This window comes from Hirundo rustica, chromosome 1 (genome assembly GCF_015227805.2).
Source record: "Hirundo rustica isolate bHirRus1 chromosome 1, bHirRus1.pri.v3, whole genome shotgun sequence".
Lineage (NCBI taxonomy): Eukaryota > Metazoa > Chordata > Aves > Passeriformes > Hirundinidae > Hirundo > Hirundo rustica.
The window spans coordinates 48,328,753-48,353,532 of NC_053450.1; the positions used below are offsets into that span (position 1 = coordinate 48,328,753).

Sequence of the window (24,780 nt, forward strand, 5' to 3'; positions counted from 1 at the left end):
GCCACAATTAAGTTTGCTCGGAAACAGAAAAATATGTAAATGCCTAGCTGAAGTATGTGTATTTTTGTGTTTGTTTTGCTTTGGCAATCTCCACGAGTTTTATCCAAACCTGGAATGAATATCATGTTTTTTTCCCCTGGATACAGAAGTAAGTTCATAGAATGATTTTGGTGACAGATTACTGCATTTTGCAGTGTTTCTTCCAGCTGTGACAAGAGGAGGTTTAAATTGCGTAATATTGCAGTGATACCGATGCATTTATTCCTTGGGTCTTCCTCCGTTCACTGCCACCTGTTAGAAGAGAATAAGTTTTAATTGTAGGGATTTGACATCTGGCTTAGATTTGTGAGAATATATTTACATGGTCTGCTTTAGCAGCCTGATGTATGATACCTAAATCTTACTTTGGAAATACATAGCACTAGGCACCGTCGGTCGTGCTCTGAAAGTGCCTCTTTTAGATGCTGGTGTTAATCGTTGAGACTAACCTATCTACTGGACAATAATAGTCTTGTAATTAGTAGAATATAGTTACAAAATGTAGTTACAAACTCTTTTTTGATTAATCATTTTATTTCATTATTTTTCCATTTGAATTACATGTTAAAATATATAGGACTGTGTTTTATATAATTAAATTGGATTTGCATCTTGGTAAAGTTTGTACTAATCACAACGTTTTGGGTCTCTAGCATGACGTGTATAAGTAGTTCTATTTTTAACCTGAAATATATTTGTATTTCAAGGGCTCCATTGTCAAATCCTTCATTAGCATCAAAATGCAGTAACTTGCCATCCTCTGAGGAGCATATTCAGAAGCTAAAAGAAGCAGGAAAAGAGGGTGATAAGCAGCTGATCACAGTAAGTAATACCCTTTTAGTAAGGCTTATAGCTTCTTGAAGAAATTTTCTCTGAATTTGCAGTGCTGTGTTTTAACGAACTTGTCTAAAAATCATTACTTACACATACTACTTATCACCATTGTAAATGACTTGGAAAAGTAGAGCCTGTACTAGATTGCCATTCAGTGTGGATGGGAAAATGGTGTCAGCAGCTCTTAATGTTTAATGTTTCTTGTTAAAATAAATTTCTGTAATTTTTCAATAGAATGGCTATTTGTTGAAAATAGGGAGAATGAATATGCCTTTACTTATGTGTAAATTCTCAGTTTCTTAAAATTTCAAAATTATAGGGGAAGGTGTTTCTGGTAGATTGTGTGCAGAATTAATATCAACAGATTTGTTCCTGTGTCATTAAAGTGTCCATTGTTCTGAGACCAACTTAAAAGATTTCCCAGTGCATGCACTTACTTTTACCATAATATTTAAGCAGCACTACCAGTTGGGTTATTTATTCTTAGGCTTTTGGCTGTTAGCTACAAAATACAGGTAACAAGAAAATGCAAAATGAGAAGGGAGTGACACGGTTGTGTTGTTGTCTTGTAGAATCACACAACTTGATTGTGAGGCAGTTGGGGTTTTTGGTTTTGTTTTGGTTTGTTTACAATAACGCAGATGACAGATAATCCTTGAGAAATGAAAGGCTAGAGCGGGAAAGGAAGCCAGGCCATTAGGAAGAAAGGAGTTTTCTTAGGAAGTTATACCTCTAGCATATATAATTGGAGATGTTACTAAGTTGTTATTTTTTCACGTAATACGTGGATTATACACGTGAAACTATTAACTGAAATAGAACCAAATGAATTCTGAACATGCTGTTACAGCCATACTGAAATATTTTAAAGTCAAAGCTTCTAAGAACTGACATGATAAATATATCCTCCAGTTATCTGAAGCTACACAAATTTAGGCACGTGAATGTTCAGCTACAGGGTAACTGAACTGTATCTAACATTTAAAAAGTACTTCAGTTACTGTCTCTTTGAAATCCATTTTACCAGCAATTAAAATGAATGATTAAATATCTCAACTACATTAAAAGGACTATAAGAATATCCGTTTTCATTTCTGTGAAACTAACTTAATTTTTACTCATACAGTAATAGAACTTGGTTGAAAAGTTGCTAGGTTCTTTGACAAGAAGAAATACAGAACTTCCTGCTTGGCTACTGAAGAGGGTTTGTGTCATGTTCACTATAAAAAGGGATTTTTTTATAAAAAGAGAGTTTTTTGTGACTTACTGATTATGCTGATAGTATCCTTGTATTCAGCTAGAATTAGGAGAGTAATCTTTTCTTCAGGTATACAACAATAAAATTTAATTACGAAGCAAAATTTTAAAGAAAGGTTTGTTGATGAAGAACAATGGGGAAAATGAGGAAGAACAGGAGAAACTTAGTTTGTGGTTTTCTCTGGGTATGTCTGAAAAATGCAAGTGGGTATTTTATTTCCAAATGTGAAGGTAACAGCTTCACAATATCTTACATATTTCAGCACTTCATACAAATCTAATTCACTTTGATTTCATTGGGTTCAGAGTAGGCTTTTTATAGTGTGGAAAGGGCCTTTTAATAATGCCTATATTTCAGTTTACCAAGACAACATTAGGTAAGGTATTGGTCTGTTGTTCTTTTACCTTAGGGAAACTGCTCTTTTGTCAAAACACGTAGAGGAACCCAAATATTAGTTAAGCCACTTTGTAAAACACCGTCCTTTGTTACATTGCGCTCGGCGTGTCCCTGAGCGTGGCCTGCGCCTTGGGGGCCCGGTGCACTCTGCTAATAAAGGGCTGGCAGTGAAGGTGAGGACACCTTTGGAAATCCCAGCACTGTCTGTCGTCTGCACATGCATCGTGGTACAGCCTCAAGTGTGTTCCAGGGGAGAGAGGCAAAATGGGGCCAAGGATCCGGGTTAACCGGAGAAAATGAGGGTCTTGAGGGTCTGGGTCCAGTAGAGATACGGAAAAATGCTACAGAAGGGTGGCCAGGAGCCAGGGGGACTAATTAGGATCACAGGGGTGGGGTACGGCGGTGAAATAACCCAGTGGGGTCCAAGGGTAGGAAGAATATTCTGGGAGGCGTGCATATATGTGAACAGGGGCTGAACAGGCTGACACAAACTTAACAAGCCAATAGAACAACGAAACCCAAGAAATATTAACGTGTCTGCAAAGGCCCATGGGAGGAAAGTTTTTCTCACCCTAATCTGAAAGAGTATCTCAGGGCCCTAGGCTTCCATAGTCCTTGACCTTGGTTAGAGTGGAGATGAGACATAGTTATGTTTAGAATAGTTTGTGCCAGCTTCTGGAGGTGAAAAGTAGCTAAATTAATTTCTAAATTACTAGGCTTTCCTTCTACAAATACTCAAAAGCTTTGGGATTAAATGCTTATAATAAAATAAGATACTTTTTGAATAGTCTTGTTTGCAAAACCGTGGTGGGTTTTTAAAATGTGGATTCTGAATCGCTGGGTTTATTTTTCTATTATTAGTAGTAATTATTTTCAAAGGTGTTTATGTAGTTCCGTAATGATCCTGTGAGAACAGAGAAATTAGTAATATGGTTTAAAAACTGCTGAGGTGGAAATTTCTCCTGTGTGGAGAGCAGTCGAACTACACAAGGTCAAATCACTTAAATTAGCATTTATAGTGTCTAAAAAATTATAGTTAATAGCTAGAAATCATTTTTATTTCAAGTTTCTGGCATGTTGTATTAAGAGAAGCAGTTTCATTATTCTTTACCTTGAGCAAAGTTAGGAAATTACGCTTTTATTCTTAGCAAGAGACATTTAATTAGCGCTTTGTTACACTTTTTAAAAAAACCTAAATGACTGAAAGAGGCAATTTTGGGCTCTCTAATGTGTGATCTGTTTCTTTTGAAGATGTGTCAAGCCAGTCCGTCTTAATGTATGTACAGAATCCTTTTTTCTTCTTGTAACCAAAGCAGAAAAATTATTTGTTTGACTAGTCACATAATGCAAAGTCTTTATTTTGCTGCTTGCTTGCTACTGAATTTTCCTAGTCTTTTTTTATTTGACACTTGTCCTTTTAAATCTTTGGGGGTATCTAATGCTCCGAGTCTGGAATGTTACAGTATTGTCTGTGTATTCTAATCTTTTTGGTCCCTGAGCAATATTTAGAGAGTTGTTACAGTGAAACTGTGCTTTGTTTTTCACAATATGTTTTGGGTTTTTTATATTTAATCCTTAAAGATGTATCTTAGCTTCCTTCTTCTTCCATATGATTACTATAATGAATGGATTGGTTTTCCTTTTTTCTTAAGTAATATAGTATTTAACAAGCTTTATGGCTATTTGACTAGCAGAAGTCAAATAATACAAATTCTGTTTGTAGAAGAAATACTTTGTTGCTGCACTTGCAGTGTTCTTTCCTGGTACGCATCATCTAGTTATCTGGGCAGCTTTCAAACATAAAATTCTCTTCATTTTGTAGAAGTACATCTAAGTCCAACGATGGGTTGTTTCTGTTCAGATTTGCTTGCTGTCACACATCTTAGAAAGCAAGTCTCTTCAGAGTGTAGAACTTCAGCTGAGAACAGCAAAGCATCTAATGCTCTAAGACACTTCATAAAGCAAACAGCGCCAGAAAACAGTGGTGTTGGAAGTGATACGCAAAGACTTGATTTCTTTCCCCTAAAAAAGAGATCATACTTTCTTCAGTCTGAACCTAAGATTGAGGGTGAAAATTCATCACATTCCAGATCCGTGACTTGGTGTTTGGTGGAATAGTCTGTTCTGTATGTTTGTGAACTGCACCCTCTTGCACTTCATTTAAATGTTCCGTTGGTAGATTGTCAGGCTGCATGAAGCTCCATAGGAAGCTTTGTAGAGTAATGCACAAAAATTAATCTTTACTTTGCAATTGCTTGAATGTGATTTGCAAATATGAGAACTTGGATATGAATTCATCTGTTCCTTTAATTTTTGAAGTGGAATGAAATACAAACGCTCAGAGCATGTGTTCTCAGTTTTCATCAAATAAGAGATGCTGTACAACCAAGACAAGGAAGGTCAGTTGTTTTCATCTTGTAAAAATTCTGCTTGCCTGTCAGACTGAGGACAAAATTTTGACCATAAAAATAAGAATTGATAGAAGCATTAATGCTACAAAGAAATCTTATTTATAATTGCCAATGAAGCACAGGGATACTTAATTCCATTTTGAGGTTTGTTCCTTTGAATTTGATGAGTATTTTGAAAATAAGTCATCAGTTTTAGGAAAGAACATGTAAAATGAATGAACAGTGAAAACAAATCCCTGAAGTAATAGGGTAGTTTTGAGTTACAGAGACTATTTTGCCTTTTTAGAGCTCTGAGTTAATGCCTGGATGCCAGCAAATGTGATTAAATATAGTTGATCTTTATAAGTATCAGCAAGTGCATGGATCAGGATTGCTTGATGGAAGGTGCTTTTGATTCTCAGGTTTGAGCTGGTGCTACACGTGGGTGTGATGTGCATGCTAATCCACTTTACACATTTGGATATCATGCTTGACTTTTTCCTTACATATGTTTTTATTAAAATTGAACATAGTTTGCTGCTTGACTGAAATAGGTTATATTTGCAATAAATATTTTTCTTTAAGGTGAAAACACAGCCCTTAGTGGAAATAATAAATGTAAGAATAATTTCTTACGAGAAGAGTTTCTGAAGAAACTTGTGTAACAATCATTTAAAGTTGCTGTTTTCTTCCTTGAACTTGTATAGTCTGGTTAGGCAATTTCTCTGAAGATTTACAGAATGGCTTTTAGGCAATCTTTCCTTGTTCGCATTAGTTAGGTGCTGCCTCTCTCCTGTCCTGTAAGCCCAGTGAAAACAAGACAGTGACTGCTTTGTAAGCATAAAGGTGTTCGGTAGTTGAGAGCAGTTATTTTTCGTTCCACACAAATGCTGCCCTTTGGGATAGCTCTATTCTTACAGGGATGGTATCCTTTCTTATTATCACTTCTTCCCATTTCTTCTCTGCAGCAACCCAGCTTTGTCTTGCAAATTCAGGTGGGTTGTACTGGGTGTCCTTTGTCCTGAAGGGAGGTGAGACTGTTCTGTAACATCAGCTGGGAGCTGTAACCAAGGCTGCTAATGCTGTGCTCTTGGTTAACCCTGGCAGGCAGCTAAGCACGATGCAGCTGCTCTCTCATTGCCCCCAAGTAGGACGGGGGAGAACAGTTCCACAGGTAAAGCAAAAGCTGTTCGTGCAAGCGAAGCAAGATAAGGAATTCATTCGCTGCTCTTCATCGGCTTGCAGATGTTGAGCCTTCTCTGGGAAAAAAGGACTTCATCGTGTGTAACAATTGGGAAGACAAATGCCAATTCACTTCAAGCATCTTCCCCTTTCTCCCTCTTTCCCCAGCTCTTACTGCTGGGCAGGATGCCATATGGCATGGGATACCCCTCTGGTCAGGTGGGATCAGCTAGTCCAGCTCTGTCACCTCTCAGCTTCTTGGCACCCCCATCCTCCTCACTGGCACAGCAGTGGGAGAAACAGAAAAGGCCTTGAATGCTGTGCAAGCACTGTGCAGCAGTAGCTAGAACATCCCTGTATTATCAGCCCTGTTTTGGTCACAGATCTAATACACAGCGCCATAGCAGCTGCTGTGAAGGGAATTAACCTTTTTCAAGCCAAAACGTGCTCATCAGAACACTTTCTGAAGTATTCCTGCTTAATGCTTTTATTTGGGTTCAGAATGGATTACCGGTCCATTGTAAATATTGTGCAGATTTATTTTCTTACTTTGTGTCGCTTTTCATATTGCTTTAGCCAGTGACCAGTGAGGGTATAATTTAATGATGGATAATGACCCTCCATTTTCATTTTTCAAATATGTTAAGTAAAATTAGATACATCACAGCTTTGAAAGTTTCAAGTTGATTTATATCCTTCTGTTAAAATAGCTTTTCAGGAACATGGGCACGGGTGCTGGGGTTTGGGGGTTTTTTTGTTGTTTTGTTTGTTTGTTTGTTTTCTTGGTTGGTTGGGTTTTTTCTTCAAAATGAAGAGTGGAATTTATTCTGAGTTGGGACATGTCTTCTGATCCTCCTGGTCAGCAAGGGGATCTATCCATCACTTTCAGTCTTGAATGCATCTTTCACTGAAATAACATTCTTGGACCTTTTAATTTTCTGTGGAGAGCCCCAAAATCTTTGTGATGTTTCTTCCTGCACTTCTTATATTTCCTTATCCAGCCTGTTTCTCTGGCTAGGCTTTATTCCTTGTTCTGTGAAAAGGCTAGAGGAAAAGAGGAAAAAGCAATCTTCCTCTAACTAATACTGGGTAATCAAGAAGGAGGTGACCTAATCTGTGACAGAAGAGAAAAGAAAGGAAGAAGAAAAAAAAAAAAAAGGCCCCCTTTCATCTCCTACAGAGGCACCAAATGCCTTTTCTGCTTGCAGGGTTCCTTATTGCACATATGGAGGATCAGCAGACATGCACCTTCTCAGAGAAGATATTGGTAAGACTTTTCTTTCTGTCTAACACAGAATTAAGAAACCCTTCTGAAGTCAAGGCAGTATTGTCTCAATGTTCTCAGTGTTCAATTACAGTTAACCTTGAAACAGTGGGTATCCTCTACTTTAGGATTGCCAGAGTTGCTTGAATGCATAATTACCATCTACACGTGCAAAATTAGCTTAGGAAATAAGTGTTTTTTCTCTTTATTATTATTATTTAGAAAACGTAGTTGTAAACAGAGTAACATTTTTTCTGCCTGAAACCCCACATTTTCCTGAATATTATTGCTCTGAAAAACATCAAGTTCTGAGACTCAAACCTCTTGCATCTTTTTCTAGTTGTGACAAGTCAGCACTTTATTTTTCAGTATCTGATGCTTGCTGAGAAGATTACACCCCTCCACTTTCAAATTCCAGTTATATTTACTCTCATGGATAGTACAGAAGGTGCTCAAGGGTTGTTGGGATTTGGAGGGTTTTTTGTTTCTTGTTTGGTTTGGGGTTTTTTAGTTTGGGGTTTTTTTTGCTTGTTTGGTTTGGGTTTTGGTTTTTTTTTTTTTTTAGTTGTTTCATTTTGTTTTTTGGTAGGTTGTTGTTGATCTCTTCCCATTAGGAAGGTCTGGCAAGCTTTAATGGATTATTATGATTTGGGAGCACTTTTTTCCTCTGGATGCATGCCCTTTCCACTTTTGCTTATGCAATGACATCACTTTAAAATTAGTCAGATCCTGTAGATGTTTTGTTGAAGTAAAAACATGCATTCATCATAAGTCCTGACTTTATTTTGCGTGTCTTTTGTTGTTGTTGCAGTCTGTGTTAGATTTTAAAGCTCCTGCATTTAATTTTTGCCTGAAGCATTTTGTCCTGTGCTGTGGCTTTGCAACATTACTTCCAGTTATACAAAAATCTTCTTCCTTGTCTTTAGGAGACTGTAAAATATTTCCTAAAGGCCATAGTCCACATTTATCAGGGCTACAGAGTTCAAAAGATTGCTTTAGACACTACAGTGTGCTTTTTTTGATAATTATGAAACATGGTTTTCATATTAACATCTCTGGGTAGCCCAGTGATAAAACTAAATGTGTGTAGAATAATAATACCAGTGAAATCCTTAAAAAGCAAAATCCAAACAAAAGATCTCCCTCCCCAAAACTCAAAGCCACTGATACCGGCAACATCTGAGAAAGTCTGACTAAAATGTAATATGGCAATATTATTCCAGGGAACTAATCTGTTCCTGGAAGCTTGCAAAAGAGCATTCGTATTTACAAGGCAAGATGTGATGAGCTAGGGAGCCGGACAACTTTGAGGATATCCTTCCCCTTGAGTTTTCTGATGACTTCCTGCATAACTAGGTTTTTTTATGGCCTGAGAATTTTGATAGTAAACCTACAGGTTAGTTTAATAACTTCAGCTTCTTGATGATTTGAACAGAAATTGTGTCATGAGACTTAATGAAGTACCAATACTTAAGACTTGCTTTATGTAACTGATTTTCTAATTTAAGTGGTGAGGATTTTTTTGACATATATTTCAAGCACCAAAGTACACTTCTTTTCACTTATCCTACTCTAGGTATAGGGGATATGTTCTCAGTCTTCAAGACAGGATTATCGAGTCTGGTTCAGTTGGTTCATCTTTAGATAGTCAGCTGCACTGCCTTTTTATCTTTCATGTATTAACCCTTGAAATGCAATGTCCTTTGGTGGCTAGAATGGATACTCTGTTTTGCTGCTTTAAAGGAAATCTGCAAGCGAAATAAAATGTGTTTGGTTAGATTTTTGGACTTTTAGAAAGCTCATCTTATTCTGACTTAACAAATCTAACCTCAGGGGTCATCTTTCCCTCTTCATTCAGGAACATAGTGTGCTCCTTTTTCTCCTTCTGTATACGGTAGGGGTCTGTACATTGATGTGTAGTTAAAGCAATGACTTCTCAGATTGAGCTTCTTTCTTTTGGCTGAGTGCCACAGATGTGCTCGTGAGGAGATGTTCAGCTCTGAATTTGTCTGGCCTGCTGTACCTTTAATCACTTCTTGGAAAGAAACTGATATCTACACTTTAGATGGCACTAATGTCACTTTGAAATAAGTTGCTGTTGTGTGGAGAATTCAACTGTTGTTTAGCTCGTAGACATGTCTTTGAAGATGGAAGGAATAGGAAATGTTTTGTAAACACTTCTTCTGTGTTCCAGAATGCTTTCTTCTGTAAAACCGGCTTTTTTTACTGTGAAAATTTTCAGCTGTTAGAAAACAATATTAAGTTCCCGTGATTTGTTTTGTTGCAAATTGCGCACACAGATCAATCTAATGTTAAAAAACACCCTTAAATCTTTTTTTGTTTTTGTAATATACTGGTTTAGAGTATAGAGTAAATTCCTGTTTCTCTGTTGCTTGTGATGTATGTTAAAATAAATTAAGAGTGACACTTATTTCTGCTTACATCTCAATTTCCAAATGCAGTTAAAGAGGAAAAAAAGTTGAGTTTTAAGCTGTAACTTAAACATGACTTTTTGGCTAGAGATTTTATTCTAAATGGTATTCTTTTGCCCTTTGCAAAAGGCAGCCCCAGCACCTGATACTTCACTCTTTATTAGGCACTGACTCCAAAATCTGAGCATATTTCCAGAATAATAACACTTTTGATGAATAAATATAAAGCAACAGGTACTGAGTAGTGCCCTGAGTTTGGTAATGCTTGCATATAGAGTGGCAGGAGAACCTAGAAAGTCGTGAGTCATTTGCATGGTAGCTGCTATACAGTGTCTCAAAAATTACCTTGAAATATTTGGTTTTTATTAAAAACCAAAGAAGGTAGTGATCAGCTGTTGCAGATATATTGCTGATCTTAATGATTATTTCCATAACTTTTGGTTTTTTATGATACCCTTCCAGACTTTCAGGCAAATGGCTGACCTGTGGCCTGCCACAAAGCAGCTCATAACCAAAGACAGGCAGCAGCAGAAGTGTAGGGAAAACCAAGTAGTGTGGGGCTGGATATGGGAATTTTCTTTGTGGAAAATGTTTATATTTCTGCAAATGGGGAAGTGAAGGAATTCTCTGTTCTTTGTATGTCATAGAATAAAAGTAATTTGTTCAAAAGTAATGAGGGGTGCAGCTAGTATTTGTAGGTAGAGTTTGCCTTGTGATTGATGCCCGTGCCTTTAAAGAGTATATGGGTTTTTGGAAGGTGAATACCAAATTCTGTGCTTTTTGTTTCTCCTGTTTCACCCCATTTTAGCATTTGTGTTGAGTGTCCAGAAGATACACTGTTAGGAGGGATATCTGATTCAGTGAAAGTTCTGTTTAACTGTATTTACTGTGCAAAGAATTGATAAAGTCCTGGTTTGTGAGTTATTTGTTGTTTTGGTTTTGTTGTTTTTCTTTTTTTATAGGATGGAGTACAGAAGAGATTTGGTGCTATTTCCTGTAATATTTGTGGAATGCTTTACACTGTGTCAAATCCAGAGGATGAGACCCAACATCTATTATTCCACAACCAGTTCATAAGTGCTGTTAAATATGTGGTAAGAAAACCTTCTGTTTTGAAAGGCATAAACAGTATCTTTTGTTTGCTTTGTACTAGTTACAATTCATATTACATTAAGTTGTGTTTTATTAAATTAATATCACAGCAGGCTGTAAATCATCCACTTTGGGGAATAAATGTTTTTAAGAGCCATGGTAGACAGGTTATATGTTACATATAAAAATAGTTAGTACGATAATGATGTTTCATTGCCATGTTATTATTTCTGCTGCAGTTGGGGGAGGTTTGAGGGTAGTGATAGGAAAACAAAGGAATGTCACTGCTCTGAAAGTACTAAATAGAGATTTCTCTTCAACTGGTGTTTGCAGCAGCAGTTGACTTAATAGTCAGATGAAGGGCTGACTGTCCTGTTTTTCTAAGTGTGTGATCTTAGATGACTTAGGAATTAGTTTTCCATTAATTATGTGTAATTTGAGGAGGAACTGCCTAGGAATTCAACTGATACAACTTTGTAGCGTATTGAGGCTGTACAGAATTTGTAATGAGAATGTGATCTCTAAAATACATATTATCTGCAAATTTCATTATATATGCTGTCTCTGAGTATCTCTCATTAAATCTCAGGTTTGAAAAATTCGGTATAATTTCAAGTATATTGTAAAGTCAGCTACTTCACACTAGCTGATATTACAAGACATAGGAAATGCCTGTTCACATGTCTGAAATCCGGAGCAGAATCCACAAAGTCTGTTTTCTTTATCATACATGTTACCTTCAGTACTCTACACTCGAGTAGATAAGACCTCCAGGATAACTGAACTGAGGCCACCTATTTGTTTCTCGTAGGCACCAAATGGCTGTTGGGCTACTCTTAAATCTCAAGCACACTCTTATCTCACTGTTGGCAAATAGAAAAATATGACTTCATACCTAAAGTGCTTGAAAGTCTCTGGTGAATAGTTCTGGTATTTATTCTGTCCTTGGTTAGTTTTTGCCAAATAATCTGGACATCTTGAAAGATCTCTTGTGATACACATTAGCTACATCATAGGGTGGGACTGGGCACAAAGTGTACTGATGGAACTCAGTACGTTGTAATGGCAGCAGAAAACACGTTTCCCCATTTAATTCCAGTTTGTCCTCCCTCTCTCCACCCGAGTACTTTCCTATCTCAAATGTTACCAAAGATGTAAACATAATTCACAGAAGATGATGTTTAGTTCTTTTGGACAGAAGCTCTTTGAGTTCAGTAGCTATTTAAAGCTACTATGGTAAGAAGCTGTACTAAAGTTTTGAATGTTTTGGAAGTTGAAAGATCTGAAATCTCGAAGTTGTGTGTATGTCTAGGGTAGCAACATAATTAACATGAAAGTGAATGAGCAGACTGCCTTAAACCAGTCATAAATAATTTCATACAGAGTTAGGTTTTGTTTTTGTTTTTTTTTTTTTTTAAGCTTTCTCTATTGTTTTCTCAGTTGCAGGTCATCTTTTTAAAACTTCCAACAGTGTGTACTCAAGCAAATTCTTTGTATTGTCAGTTCAGTGAGGAAAGAGTTCTCTCTCTGTAATCTTTTGAGGCTTTAGTTGTGTTCCATGACACTGTAGACAACTGTAGAGCTATGGAGCCATGGCTCTGCAGATTTATATGGTTATTCTGGAGTGGAAAGTGTAGAGTTAACTAAGAGGCGAAGGAAGAACTCTTACGAGTCTTCAAATTCCCCACTGATTTTTCTTTTCCCTCTTAACAATCTTAACACTGTTTTCTGCATAGATGAGCAACTTTTGCCATTCTAAATAGATGAGTTTTTACCACTAGTCATTTGATCTGGAGTCAGTGGTTCTTGGTTGATAGTACTGTGACAGAAACATTCTCGCCTCCACGCCTTCTTGGCAGTGAATTAGTACACCAAGTGACTACTTGTTAATTCTTAGTCATCCAGAAATACTGGAATGATTGCTAATTATCCTGGTTTTGCTAGGAGGTTTTTAGTGGGGATGGTTGGGAGGATGGCTCATAGGTTCTGGATATTTGTATGTAGTTACTGCATTGAAATTTTCACTGTCTTCCTTGCCCTGACAGTGTTAACTGGACAGTAACATCAGGGGATTAAAAAAATGTACTAGGGAAAGTCCTGGTAACTCCTTGGATAGACTTCCTGGTCCAGGAACATGTGGTCTCAGTGACCTTGGCATGTTACCTTTTTAGCTCTTCAGCTAAAACTGGAGCTCTCTATATACTCTTTATATGTTTGGCATTACTTGTGATTCAGAGGCCATTCTAAGGGATCTTATAAGCAATTTGTCATTCACATTCTCCATGCCAATATGATGAGGTCCCAGTCTGACTTGAGAAAATGATTCTCAGGTTTTTTTCTCCCTTTTAAGTATCTCTTGTTATGGGCTTAGTAGTTCTATGAATAATTCATTTCACAGACTCAAAAAAAGTAGGTCTGTATACGTTGTCATGCTAGAGCTCCTTACTGTGACAATGGACATTATTGTTAGTGTCTTGCCCAGCTGCCAGGAGGTGCTTTGCGGGATTTTTAAAAAGTTTTGAGTAGCCAGAAGGTAGCTTTCATGTAAATAATAAATTACTTATTATCTTCAACAAAATAAAATTTTATTTGGTGGGTTATTTTGAAGGCCTGTCTTACTCATTGAGGTAAAAATTCTGTTTACGTCTCTAGAAATATCATGATGCCTCCAAAAGAAGGACAGGCTAACAAGGAGTTGGTATTGGATACTTGATTTGTCATGGGTGTCTGATAGAGATGTTAAGGAAATTGTAGGCCTTATGTGTAGAGAGGAATTTTGGCAAGTGCAATGACAATTTCTAGGTTTGGGAATGGAAGATTGGCAAGGATTGATACAGATTTTCCTAAGGGTGACATTTGCTATTAATAGAAGCAAGGAGATGAAAACAGGAAGAAGGTAAGATGGCCAAGGATAGCACTGGAGCAGGAATGAGAGATGTCCCCAGCTGCAGACAAATGGAGCAATCTGTCTCACTTTCTTCTGGTTTCAGACCTCTGAAAGTCTCCAGACAAATGATGCCATTCTTGCGTGCATGTGCACTGAGCAGTGATGTGCACATCAGGTGTTAGCTCCAGCAAGGTGGACAGCTCTGTGGGATGGATAAATTACTCAGTTTTAGAAAATCTTCTAGCTGTGATACCACACAGTATCAGTTCTGCATCCTCTCTATGATACCATGTAGGATCAACTTAGTATTTCTGCAAAATATTTTTGTAAGAGCAAGACATTTTTAATGGTGTTTTGAAGTTGCAAAACCAAAACCTTAAGTTAATAAATGCCTGTGGATTCAGGTGTCATATGTGATTGCAGTTAATGTGTTTGTATTTCAAGCTCACCTTCTTGGTTTAGAATATCTTGAGCTTAAGAAAATTGAGAAAAATGTTTGGGCTGTGTAATCTTGGTAAGTTTACAGCTATTCTGCTGTAACTATACCCAGGTTAATCTCTGAGCTTCTTGGGATTCTCGCATTTAAAGAAAGGCAGTATTTGACATCTTGGCATCTAAAGTTAATAGGATATTGGGATTGAAGATGGTGCTGAACTTCATGTTATCTTAGAAGGATTTTATACTTGTCTTGATTTGCATTAATTCCAAAAGTTATGCATCTCTGTGACATAAAAATAATATTACAAATGAAGTTCTTAGCATTAGTATCTTCTGTGAGAAGTTTTAATAGAGAACAGTATTTGGTAGTATATCCAAGGATCTTAATGTGTTCTGTAGTCAAAAACTCATTCTCTGTATTCCATTTGTAGGAAGGAGAGGCAGAATATCTGTACTTGTCAGGAGGAATGCAGCAGACACATTTGTCTGCTCCAAATTGTTGAGGACAGTAGTTTACAGAATTTCATACTAGACTTCATTACTAGGTGTTGGAGTCCAGGGCATTCCTTTGGCTGCCCTGGAGGGTCAGGGACCTGGACAGGGGGGTCTGGGACCCCGGCCCAGAGCTCAGAGGGACATTGGCTTTGATCTCAGTCCATGGGAAAGGCTTCCTGCACTGCGGGAGGGATTGCCGGCCACAAGAGTGTGAAAGATTGTTGTTTAGCTTATCACAGGGTGAAAAAACAGTAAATTTGGGTTTTTAGTATTGAAGTGAGTGGGGGCAAGATGGAGGATTTAGGGTGTTGTTTCCTGCTTCTTCTTCTTCCCTCACTCCATTTTCAGCAGTGATGGTGGCACAAAGTACTTTAAAGAGATTGGGTCAAAGTAGGGATGACCTGTTCAGTATAAGTGATAGGTATTGGCAAATAATGATAAATAAAGAACATGTAACAATTAGTATAGAAGATAGAGACAGCCCCGCTCGGGAGGAGTCGAGGAGTGACCAGATGCCCGAGCAGCTGCACAGACCTTTGTGGGGCACTGAGAAAATTGTAAGATAAGAAATAATAAATGAAGCGCGCAACGTTGAAAAATCAGAACCTCAAGACTCAGTCTCTTTCTTGCGTTTGGCTCAGAGCTTTGCAGAAGGCAAAAAGACTCTAAAACCACCTGAATCTCAGAGAAGAAACCCCAGAACTAGGGAAAAAACTGATAAATACTTTTCATAGTGAAGACCAAGAGTTATACAGTATTAACCATGTTTTCCTCAGTACCTCAGTATTTTTGAGGAAAAAACTTTTGAAGAAAAAGAGTTTCTTTTCATGTATTTGTATTCATTTGGGAAATAGTGAGTAGAGAAAAGCCAGAACTGGCATAACAGAAAGGCGCCAGCATTGCTGTATTGTTTCTTACTCATATGTAGGAATTCCTAAAAACTTAGCCTGCTTCCTATGAATTTCCTATCACATCTGCTAACTTAGGCTTTTAAAGACAAATCTACATCAGAGATTATTTTAAACTATAAACAGAACATAATTGATCCAAAACAGAGCACTGAATATTTAGTTACTGTGCTGTTAATGTTGGAGCCATCTTTACACCTCTGTTCTACCTCATTCTTTATATACATACATCATATCCAGAGAAAACAATGCAGCGCACTCTGTAGGGGTAGCTCCTGCCCGCACTCTTTCATGATCTGGTAGCAGCTGCTTGTCTGTATTGCCCTTTTTGTAATGATGTCATTTGTAATCCTATTGCCATTGCCCCTTAATAAACACAGCAGAAGCAGCCTTGATTCTTGTTTGAATTGGGAGGAAGCTAGAGGTAGACTAAAAAGGAGCTAACTGAGCATTGCAGAGTTGCTTTCCTTTCTCAAGCAATTACAAATACTTGTAGATAAACAGTCCCAACACAGAGGGGAGGAGAGTGTTGCTACAGTGCTTCTACACCCCCTTACAGCCACAGTCTGCCCAGCTGTAGTGAAGGGTCTCTGCCTGCCTTGCTGCTGCTGGCTGGAGGTCATCTGTTGTTGGGCACAGACTTGCGGTATCAGGGAGGAGTGCTGTGCTCTTTCTCCAGGCCTTGCAGAATATGTGTCCCTGTGGGAGGAGTAGCTTTCCTTGTAACTTCTTCGGTCATTACAGGTGATGTGTATCAATGCTTGGGCATCTGATTTAACAGTAAATAAGTCTTAATGTCCCAAAGTAGTGTCAATTAAAGCCAAAGGGAAAGCAGTTTTTCTGCTGCAATAGAATACTATATATTGCAGACATAAGACTTCTGTTTCTTACTCTGCTGAGCTATTCTTGTCATCTGCCTGCTGGAAGAGTCCCACTTCAGTTCTCAGTGACTGAAATACCTTGCAGACTGTAGTCTTTTAGTAGTGTTAAAATATTGGGGGGTTGGTTAAGAAGTGTTAAAAGGTGTGTTTAGGGGAATCATTTTCAGATCATGTGAAAATACTGGCACTAAAGCATATTTTGTGTACTGTAAATATCTAGTAGGATTAGGCCCCGTTGCAGCTGTAGCACTTGCCCTTCAGTGTTACAGTATGACAGAGTTGTGACCAGTCTGGTGCATTGCTTCCATTCGTCTGGTTTAGAGGAAGCAAACGTCAGCAGTAAGGGTATAAAAGGTTCAGATAAATATATGAAATCACAGTTTTTCTTTATAACACTATTAGAACTGCATATGACTTTAAAGGCTCAGTATGGCTTTGCTAAAATTTTGGATGAGCTTAGGCTTTGCAAAAACTTTTTGGAAAGCTGCATCTAAAAGATGCATTTCTGAATTCCAAAATAGGTGAATTTAGAAACTACCCCTCCTGTTAATATCATCAGTCTCCATATTATGCAGATCACTTAAGATGAACAGGTGGACAGTAATGAAAATAATGAGTCCTACACATTTGCGAATACACTAGTGCATTTTTACATATTTTTAGACTTGTGCTAATATACTGTTGCTTAAAGGCATAAATGCTGTGATGTTAAGAAGCGTTCTCTTCTTTATTGGATTGCATTTTGTGGAAATACTTGGCTATAACATTAACAGGATACCTTAACTTAAAAATTAGGGTTGAATTTTCTGCATTAGGCTTGCAGCAGTCTGGGTGCTGTAATGGCAGGATTATCAAACACCTTGCATTTATATCTTGAGTGGTGATTTAAAATAGGCTGTAAAAAGCTCTTGCAGAGCAAACAGGTAGCCAAAAGGCAGAAAAGGACAAAAACTTAAGAGAGGTAAGGTTTAAGGCTGGAGAGTAGTAATCCTTGCCTGATTTTTGATGCCTTTCCTGATGAGAGTCTCAAAAAGCATGTCACAAGCCCACAAATTGCACTTTCCTGCTCCCCTAAATATGATGACACTGCTGTTTACTGACCTTTGTGTTCAGACCATAATGTATATAAATTCAAGCAGGATCTTCATTTGTCTAGTTACTACTGAGAAGAAAAGCAGATAGAATTAAAATGGTGTCTGTGTTGCAACCATTGCTATGCTGGGTGCTAAATTAACACTTAAATAGTTTCAGGGCTAGAAACCAGTACATACATTTCTAAAATTACTCTCTTCATGTCCTCCTTGGGGTAAAGGAGTAAAATCAAAATGAATAAAATGAGGTACAGCTCAAGTATTGTAACACTGAAGTTTAACTTTTTTTTTTTGTGGTAGTATATATGGCATTCATAGAGTGCCAAATTCCATTGCTTGGTCTTCAGTCAAACGTTATGGGAAGGTACAGATTTCAATGAGAATCACTCCATCAGTATTGTTTCTTCAAAGACTTTTTTATTTAAAGTTGCTTTGAAGTAAGACTTGTAGATCAGCCTTTTTAGTGGCTGAAGTTACTTCTGCATTCAGTATTTTTAGGTCCCATCAAAGCAACTCTGAGTTCTAATATCTACCAGTCCCATCTTGCTAGATTTAAGTGGCTTTTTTGTTTTGTTTTTTTCCATGCAGGTACTGCTCATTATTCACCACGAGTGTGGATCTGAAGAAGAGTTAATTACCTCTATTTTTTTGAGTATGTTTATACTTCAGATACACACAACGTAGTCTCCTTCCCTATTAGATTCTTAGAAGGTAGTTATAAATTTTTTTCTAGTATCCTTCTTGTGGCTTTAACAGTTATGATCAGTAACAAAATAAACTATTCCTTACATTTTGGGCAACTGCATGCCAATCAGTTCACTTAGAACCTCCTGGAGGTCTTTCGCATGCCAGACTTTTAAAACTGAGTGTGTATTTGTGGAGGTAACTATGTTAAAAAAGAAATCTTCTAATAAAACTTAGGGCTTTCTCATTCACTGGACTTCGAAAAATAAGTATTTACGTAGGTTTGGAAATCAGTTATGTGAGCTGAATTTGCTACTTCTGTTCTAAAATTGAGTTTGCACTGCAGTTCTGGGGGAAAAATCTAGCTGGGAAATTGTAAGACACTTTCACATTATTTTTAGATATAGTTAGGTTACCGTATAAATAACATCATATTTTATCTGTTGTGCTCATTTTAAAAAGCTAGCTGAAGTTTCCTTCTCTAGCAAAGCAACTGCTAAATTCTGTGAGATCTGCATAAATTCAGTGTCTAGAGCAATCATTTGCCATTTCTGTTTGTAAAAGTACATCTTGTATATGGTTTAGATAAGTGTTTGTTTTATTTAGGGTTGGAAAAAGGAGAGAATCTTGGCTGAATATCCTGATGGAAAGATAATAATGGTTCTTCCCGATGACCCAAAATATGCACTTAAAAAGGTATGGTAAGAAGGACTGGACTTGTATGTCTTGCTTTGTTCGATGTTTTCATATAATTAATGAGAATGTTCATAGAAAAGTTTGTCATTTACATGTGAACACTTGAAATTGGACTCAAAACTGCAGTGGTTCTGTTGCCTTTTCCACAGACAGGTCAGATACCTCACTCCTAAGCACTGCTGGTCTCTTCATAGAGAGGCTGGGCCTGGGCACGGGTGGGAAGAACGTCAACCAGCAGACTTCTTAAAGTTTGGTGTTGGTTTTGTTTTTTAAGTATCCTTGCAGAATGTCTGACAGATATTTTATTAATATAAACTTCCCGTTACATTTAAATGAACTGAAATTTATTAACTTCATAACACAGCACAAATGTGGCACTGTTCTCTAGATGGCTTTCTGATAAAAACAGAATTAGGTGAGAAGTGACCTCAAAGTCATCTAGTCCATTGCTATGCCCAAAGAAGGATTTGCTCTGGTTACGATGCATCTGACAACTTTCTGAAAATTCTGCCACTAGAGGTTTTACTGTATTACAGTGGTTCACTAACCATAACATTAGGAAATTTTCCCTGAATGTCTTAACAGATTCTCCGTACTGCAATTTAGGCTTATTAGTACTAGTCATACTGCCATAGCTGTAGGAAACATCCTTCTTTTCATCCTTGCAGTGGATTTTTTGTGCCTGAACAAACTGATTTTTTTTACCTTAAGGAGATTGACTCTATGTGCTGGTTTTGTTTTTTTTTGTTTATGCTCCTAAATAATGTTTTTTAGAGCTCCATTCATTGTCATGCTCTCTTCTAGCTTATCTCCATTTGTGCCGTGACTCCTGTCTTTCTTGAAGCTCTAAAACTGTGCCCATCTAAAACTGATGGGGACTCTGAGCAGTCGGGTGCTTCAGTGTCCTGCTGGCTAACCTATGTTCATACATCTTAAAGTCTCGTTTCATTGTAGCCTGGCACTGACTCTGCTTAGCTGGGGATTTGCTGTGGCTGATGGGAACTTTTTGCAGTATCCCTGTCACAGGGTCACAGAAGGGTTGAGGTTGGAAGGGACCTCTGGAGGTTGAATTGGTGCCCAAAGGCAATTCTTGCTGCTGGTGTGGCTGTAGCAGGTTTCTTTAGTCTAAGTTACTGAATTAAAAATAAACTACAAATTTTTGCATTTGATGCAGATACGTTTATTTGTTTTGTTTTCTTTTTCTGGTGGGATTATCTTAATTTTAGTACATTTGTTGTGCATTCATTTTTTTAATATAATGGCTGAAGAAAAAGAAGGAAGACTGTAGCAAATTAAGTAATTTAGGATAGAGTTCTCTGTGGTTCTGTTTAGCTGAAGTTGATAGAATCTTACAGCTGTCATGACCATGGATGCCTGATTTCAATAATAGTTTTACTTAATGTTTCAGATAATTGGACGTGTTGTTAAATGATTAGTACCTGAAGGTTAGGTGAGAAAATAGAGAGTAGCTCATAACATACCTGTTAAAAATTACTTTTAAAGCATTTTTTAACACAGTTTTCTTTACTGTGTGGGTGCCTGTGCATTGGAACAGATTGCTCAGAGAGGGTGTGGAGTCTCCCTCACTGGAGATAATTCAAGAACTGTCTGGGTGCAATCCTGTGCCGTGTGCTCCGGGATGGGCCCTGCTGGAGCTGGGAACAGATGTGATACCTTCCAACCTGGCCTGTTCTGTGAATCTGTGATACTCACAGCATCAGTTACTGCTGTAACTGCAACATGCAGTCAGGAAGCTTACGACCCTTAATGCGCCATTGGTGAGGGTGCATTTTTTGTCTTATAGGAGATTAGTGATGATACAGGCTGTTCCAATGTCCAGATGTAGGTTCAGGAATCCCTCAGTAAAAAATCAGCTCATGCATAAGCTTTCATTTATGTTTATGCTGGAGTTTATCTGTTTCTTCTAAATTTGCTATTACCAAACAAAATTTCATTTTTAGTTTCAATTGCTCTTTGAAAACCCAATAGAAGAGTAGAAGGCTGAAGGAAAGAGACAAGTTATTCCTTTAAAACAAAAGCCTGGATTTTCTACCTGCCTTGACACTGTGCCTGCTGCCATCTGCTCAAAACCTGTAATGGATTAGTTCTTTCAAGACTTAAAAAATTACAAAAAATCTTAAACTGCTCTAACTTTCCATCTAGGTCTAATTTACTTCTAAAGTATTGGAGCTCACCGTTTGATTATCTGCATTCTCTGTATTAGCCTTTGACTAATGAAGTTTGGACTTAAGGGAAGCTGACTGAAGGGTCTCTGCTCTTCCTATTTCCACATGGGTATTGCTTGAGGAACATTTATGTGGATGATGTGTTGCAGGTTACTTAGGTTGATCCTTTACTTCTGGAATAGCTTTCAGTGTTCTAGATACCCTAATACATTTCTGCAAATCTGTGATTTTAATGTAAACTTATAAAAATGTGCATTTAGACGTGTTTCTTACACGGCATTTAAAATTGTTTTGACAGGTTGAAGAAATCAGAGAAATGGTAGACAATGACTTGGGATTTCAGCAAACTCCTCTCATGTGCTACTCTAGAACTAAAACTCTTCTTTTTATTTCTAATGACAAAAAAGTCATTGGCTGCTTAATTGCAGAACATATCCAGTGGGTAAGTGATTGAACTGGAGAGAGATAATCTATGTCAGTGCTTAGTAACTGTTTTTCACAGGAAATTAGTATTCTGTATTAGTATGCCTGTTCCACAGAGAAAGAGACTGGGTGGTTGGACCTTTCTGAAATGTAGTTACTCAGCTTTGTGTGGTTGACGCTGAGCAGAGACACGTGGATGGTGTCATACTTGGCTCAGACAGACCTCATCATCTGAAAACTTGCTGCAGCTGAGGGGTGGAATTTTCCTTCTTCTGCTGTTACGCAGCTCTGGCTCTGCTCTTGCTTGTCGATGAGTGGGTTCAACTCTCTACCCAGCAGAAATCCAGCATGGATGAATGTGGGGATCCTCTGTATGAGTTGAATCACCACAGGGTCAAGCGCCACAGGAAATAAAAGCAGAGGACAGAACTGCACTGGAAGGGATGACAGGAAGTCATTGCAGTACTAATCACTGATATCACATAATCTGTTCGTTCCAAACCCTAGTGTTTTCTACTGTCTGATACTTGGGAGTATCAGACAACAAGCAAAACAATCCTAGCCAAAGCCAGAGAAATTGATGCAAACACTTCAATACAGATGGTAATAAGAATTGGATTATTTGTTGCAGTTACTTTAAGTGAGATAAACGTTAGAGGGCTTTTTGTTTATTTAATCTCTTATCATCTGCTTGATTTTTGAAACTGTTAGAAATTAGGTAAGACATGAAAATACAGTCTTTTTGGTAAGGCATTTTAGCAGCCAGGTATGTTTAACTGAAATAAATTAAACATTAATTATTTTCCTCGGTCATCAGTGATGGTTTTATAAAGTGATGAATGTTTTTTTCCATCACTTGCAGGGCTACAGAGTTATAGAAGAGAAGGTTCCAGAAGTCAGTTCAGAAAATGAGAAAGTCATATTTGAGAGACAGAAAGCATGGTGCTGTTCAACTTCTCCAGAGCCTGCTATCTGCGGGATCAGTCGGATCTGGGTGTTCAGCATGATGCGCCGGAAGAAGATCGCTTCTCGGATGATTGAGTGTCTTAGGTAAGACAGAAACATTCCTCAGCTAACGTGGTTTAGGCAGAACTCAGTCCAAGACGTTGGTTGCTTTGTGTGTCTCCAGCTCGTATTTCCAAGCTGCTGGTGACACTGGGGATACGGATTTGAGCGCAGCTGATAGTTCCAGCATGAGGTGGAGTTCAATAACTAACGTCAGTACTCTGCAATAGTTTGTCTTTCACAGAAATCTTTGAGTGCAATTGTAGTGAATCACCCTGGCTGACTCCAGGGGAAATTCCTCCACAGTAATTATGAGTAAAAGACACAGGACTGCCTTTGGTCAAAGTGTGAGATTACCCATGGACTGGGACCCAACCGTTGCCGGGTTGTCCACTCCTTAGAGGTACAAAGAGGGAAGCAATAGAGACCCAGTGCCCCAAACTATTAGGTATAGTCTGGTGGCTTCCAGCTGTTGTTTTGGTCTTGTATATACTCAGGTTCACTGAGCCTTACGGATATTTTAAATTTCCATGGAGCTTTAGTAGCTAGTGGTGAGTGCATTCCAGCTGAATGCTAAGTGGTACATCCAGAAAAAGGACTCAAAGATCTGTGCTATCGCTAGATAAATGTTAAAAACGTTGAATCCTCAAAACCTGAGGTTTCTTTCCGAGAAGTTTAAATGTCAGTTCTGAGTAATGGCAAGAACTGCTCAAATCTTAGGACCGCTGGGCTGTCAGGTTTGTGCTTCCCTCATCTTGGAGTTTCTAGAACAGGTACTGCTGCCTCTGCCAGTCCTCACCCTCTTGGGTATTGGGAGAGCTCAGCAAAGCTCTTCTGCCCTTCACAATTCATCTTTTGCAGTTGGTGGAGCAAGTCATCATCAGGTCATGTTTTGGCTGACCTAGGACAGTAAATCTGTATTCAGATTAGCATACTGACTTCATGATATGCTTATGTTTTTGGCAGATTTTTAATAATGTGTTCTGTAGCTTCCTAGAAACTCTTTTTAAAGGAAAGATTTCTCTCCCAAAGTGATGCTGGAATTACTTCACTACAAGCCCTAAAGGATCTTTAAAATCAGTTTTGACTGTTTGTTTCAGCTAGTGAGGCCTCCGTTTTCGACTTAACTGTGCACTGCACCTGCCCTTTGCTGTGCTCTGTTGCTTGTTTGGCCTTCCAGTAGCTCATTGCTGTGTTCACTGAACAGTTCTGTGTTATTCTGGTGCTCCACTGGTTTGTGGAAAGGTGTGATGAGCTCTAGAGCTGGTGTAGATGAGGGAGCCCGGGAAGCTGCAGAAGGCGAAGGAAAGGTGTGAAACCTACTTGGGATTGGCAGTAAGCAGTTAGATCTGCTCAGCTGCCAGCAAAACTTCAACCCAAACATTTTCCATAGCAGAAGGTACTTGGACTGGAATGATTTGAAAACCAGCTAGATCCTGACTTCAGAATGTTTGAGGGTATTGTTAACAGACTGAGGTCCATTTTGAGACTGTCTGCCCCATTTTGCTTAGGCTTTCACAGTATACCTTGGAGTCACAGAAATCCAGTCAGTCAGTCTTAAGAACCTTGCAAAATCATCTTCCTGAACACTTGAAAGAGAAGAGAATAAAGCTGGTAGTAACTAAAAAGGATTTTGCTCCTATTAGCTTTTCCTCAGTATTCAGTGGAGATGTCCATATGAGTGAAACTCATGCTTGCTCTTGAAGTACATTTATGGTTATTTTACAGAAACTAAAAAAACCTATATTTAAAGAGGTTTTTTTTTTTTTCTAAGGATAAACATTACCTCCTCCTTTCCCCAGTCAGGTTCTTAAAGCCTAAATTGTTTTCTATAATTGCTCACATAGTCAACCAGAGAACTAGAATGGTATCCCTTGATACCCATTCCTCCTTCAAATAAGACTAAAACATACAGGAAATACTCTTCATGAACAAGTTAAGCAGATTGATTCTTTCTTTCTGTATAGTGTATTACTGAATGTGTATTTAGGAATTATGCCTTGAGATTGGTCTCTTGAGGCCCCTCCATAAGCACCCCAACTTGTTTTGTAGCTTTTCATTCCTGGTGATTGTAGTCACAGCCCTAGTGGTCTCTTTTCTATTAAAAAATAGTTGGAATGAATTCAGACTTTTGAACTGTGAATTTGAAGTCTCGGTGCGATTGTTCTGTGCAAACATTCCTTCTAAAACACCAGACCC

At 38.1% G+C, this 24,780-nt stretch overlaps 1 protein-coding gene across 3 annotated transcripts in view; it reads left to right on the forward strand.

Annotated features, from left to right (window-relative positions):
* ESCO1 (establishment of sister chromatid cohesion N-acetyltransferase 1) overlaps positions 1-24,780 on the forward strand; it is a 34,340-nt gene that overhangs the window by 8,369 nt on the left and 1,191 nt on the right. For 2 of the 3 annotated variants that reach the window (XM_040083546.2, XM_040083556.2), the window contains exons 7-11: positions 747-861; positions 10,758-10,889; positions 18,878-18,967; positions 21,452-21,595; positions 22,439-22,626. In XM_040083546.2, the coding sequence (XP_039939480.1) occupies positions 747-861; positions 10,758-10,889; positions 18,878-18,967; positions 21,452-21,595; positions 22,439-22,626 (669 nt within the window). Of the gene's footprint in view, positions 1-746; positions 862-10,757; positions 10,890-18,175; positions 18,299-18,877; positions 18,968-21,451; positions 21,596-22,438; positions 22,627-24,780 lie in introns of those variants that run through there. The other variant, XR_009208473.1, reaches the window with a different exon arrangement.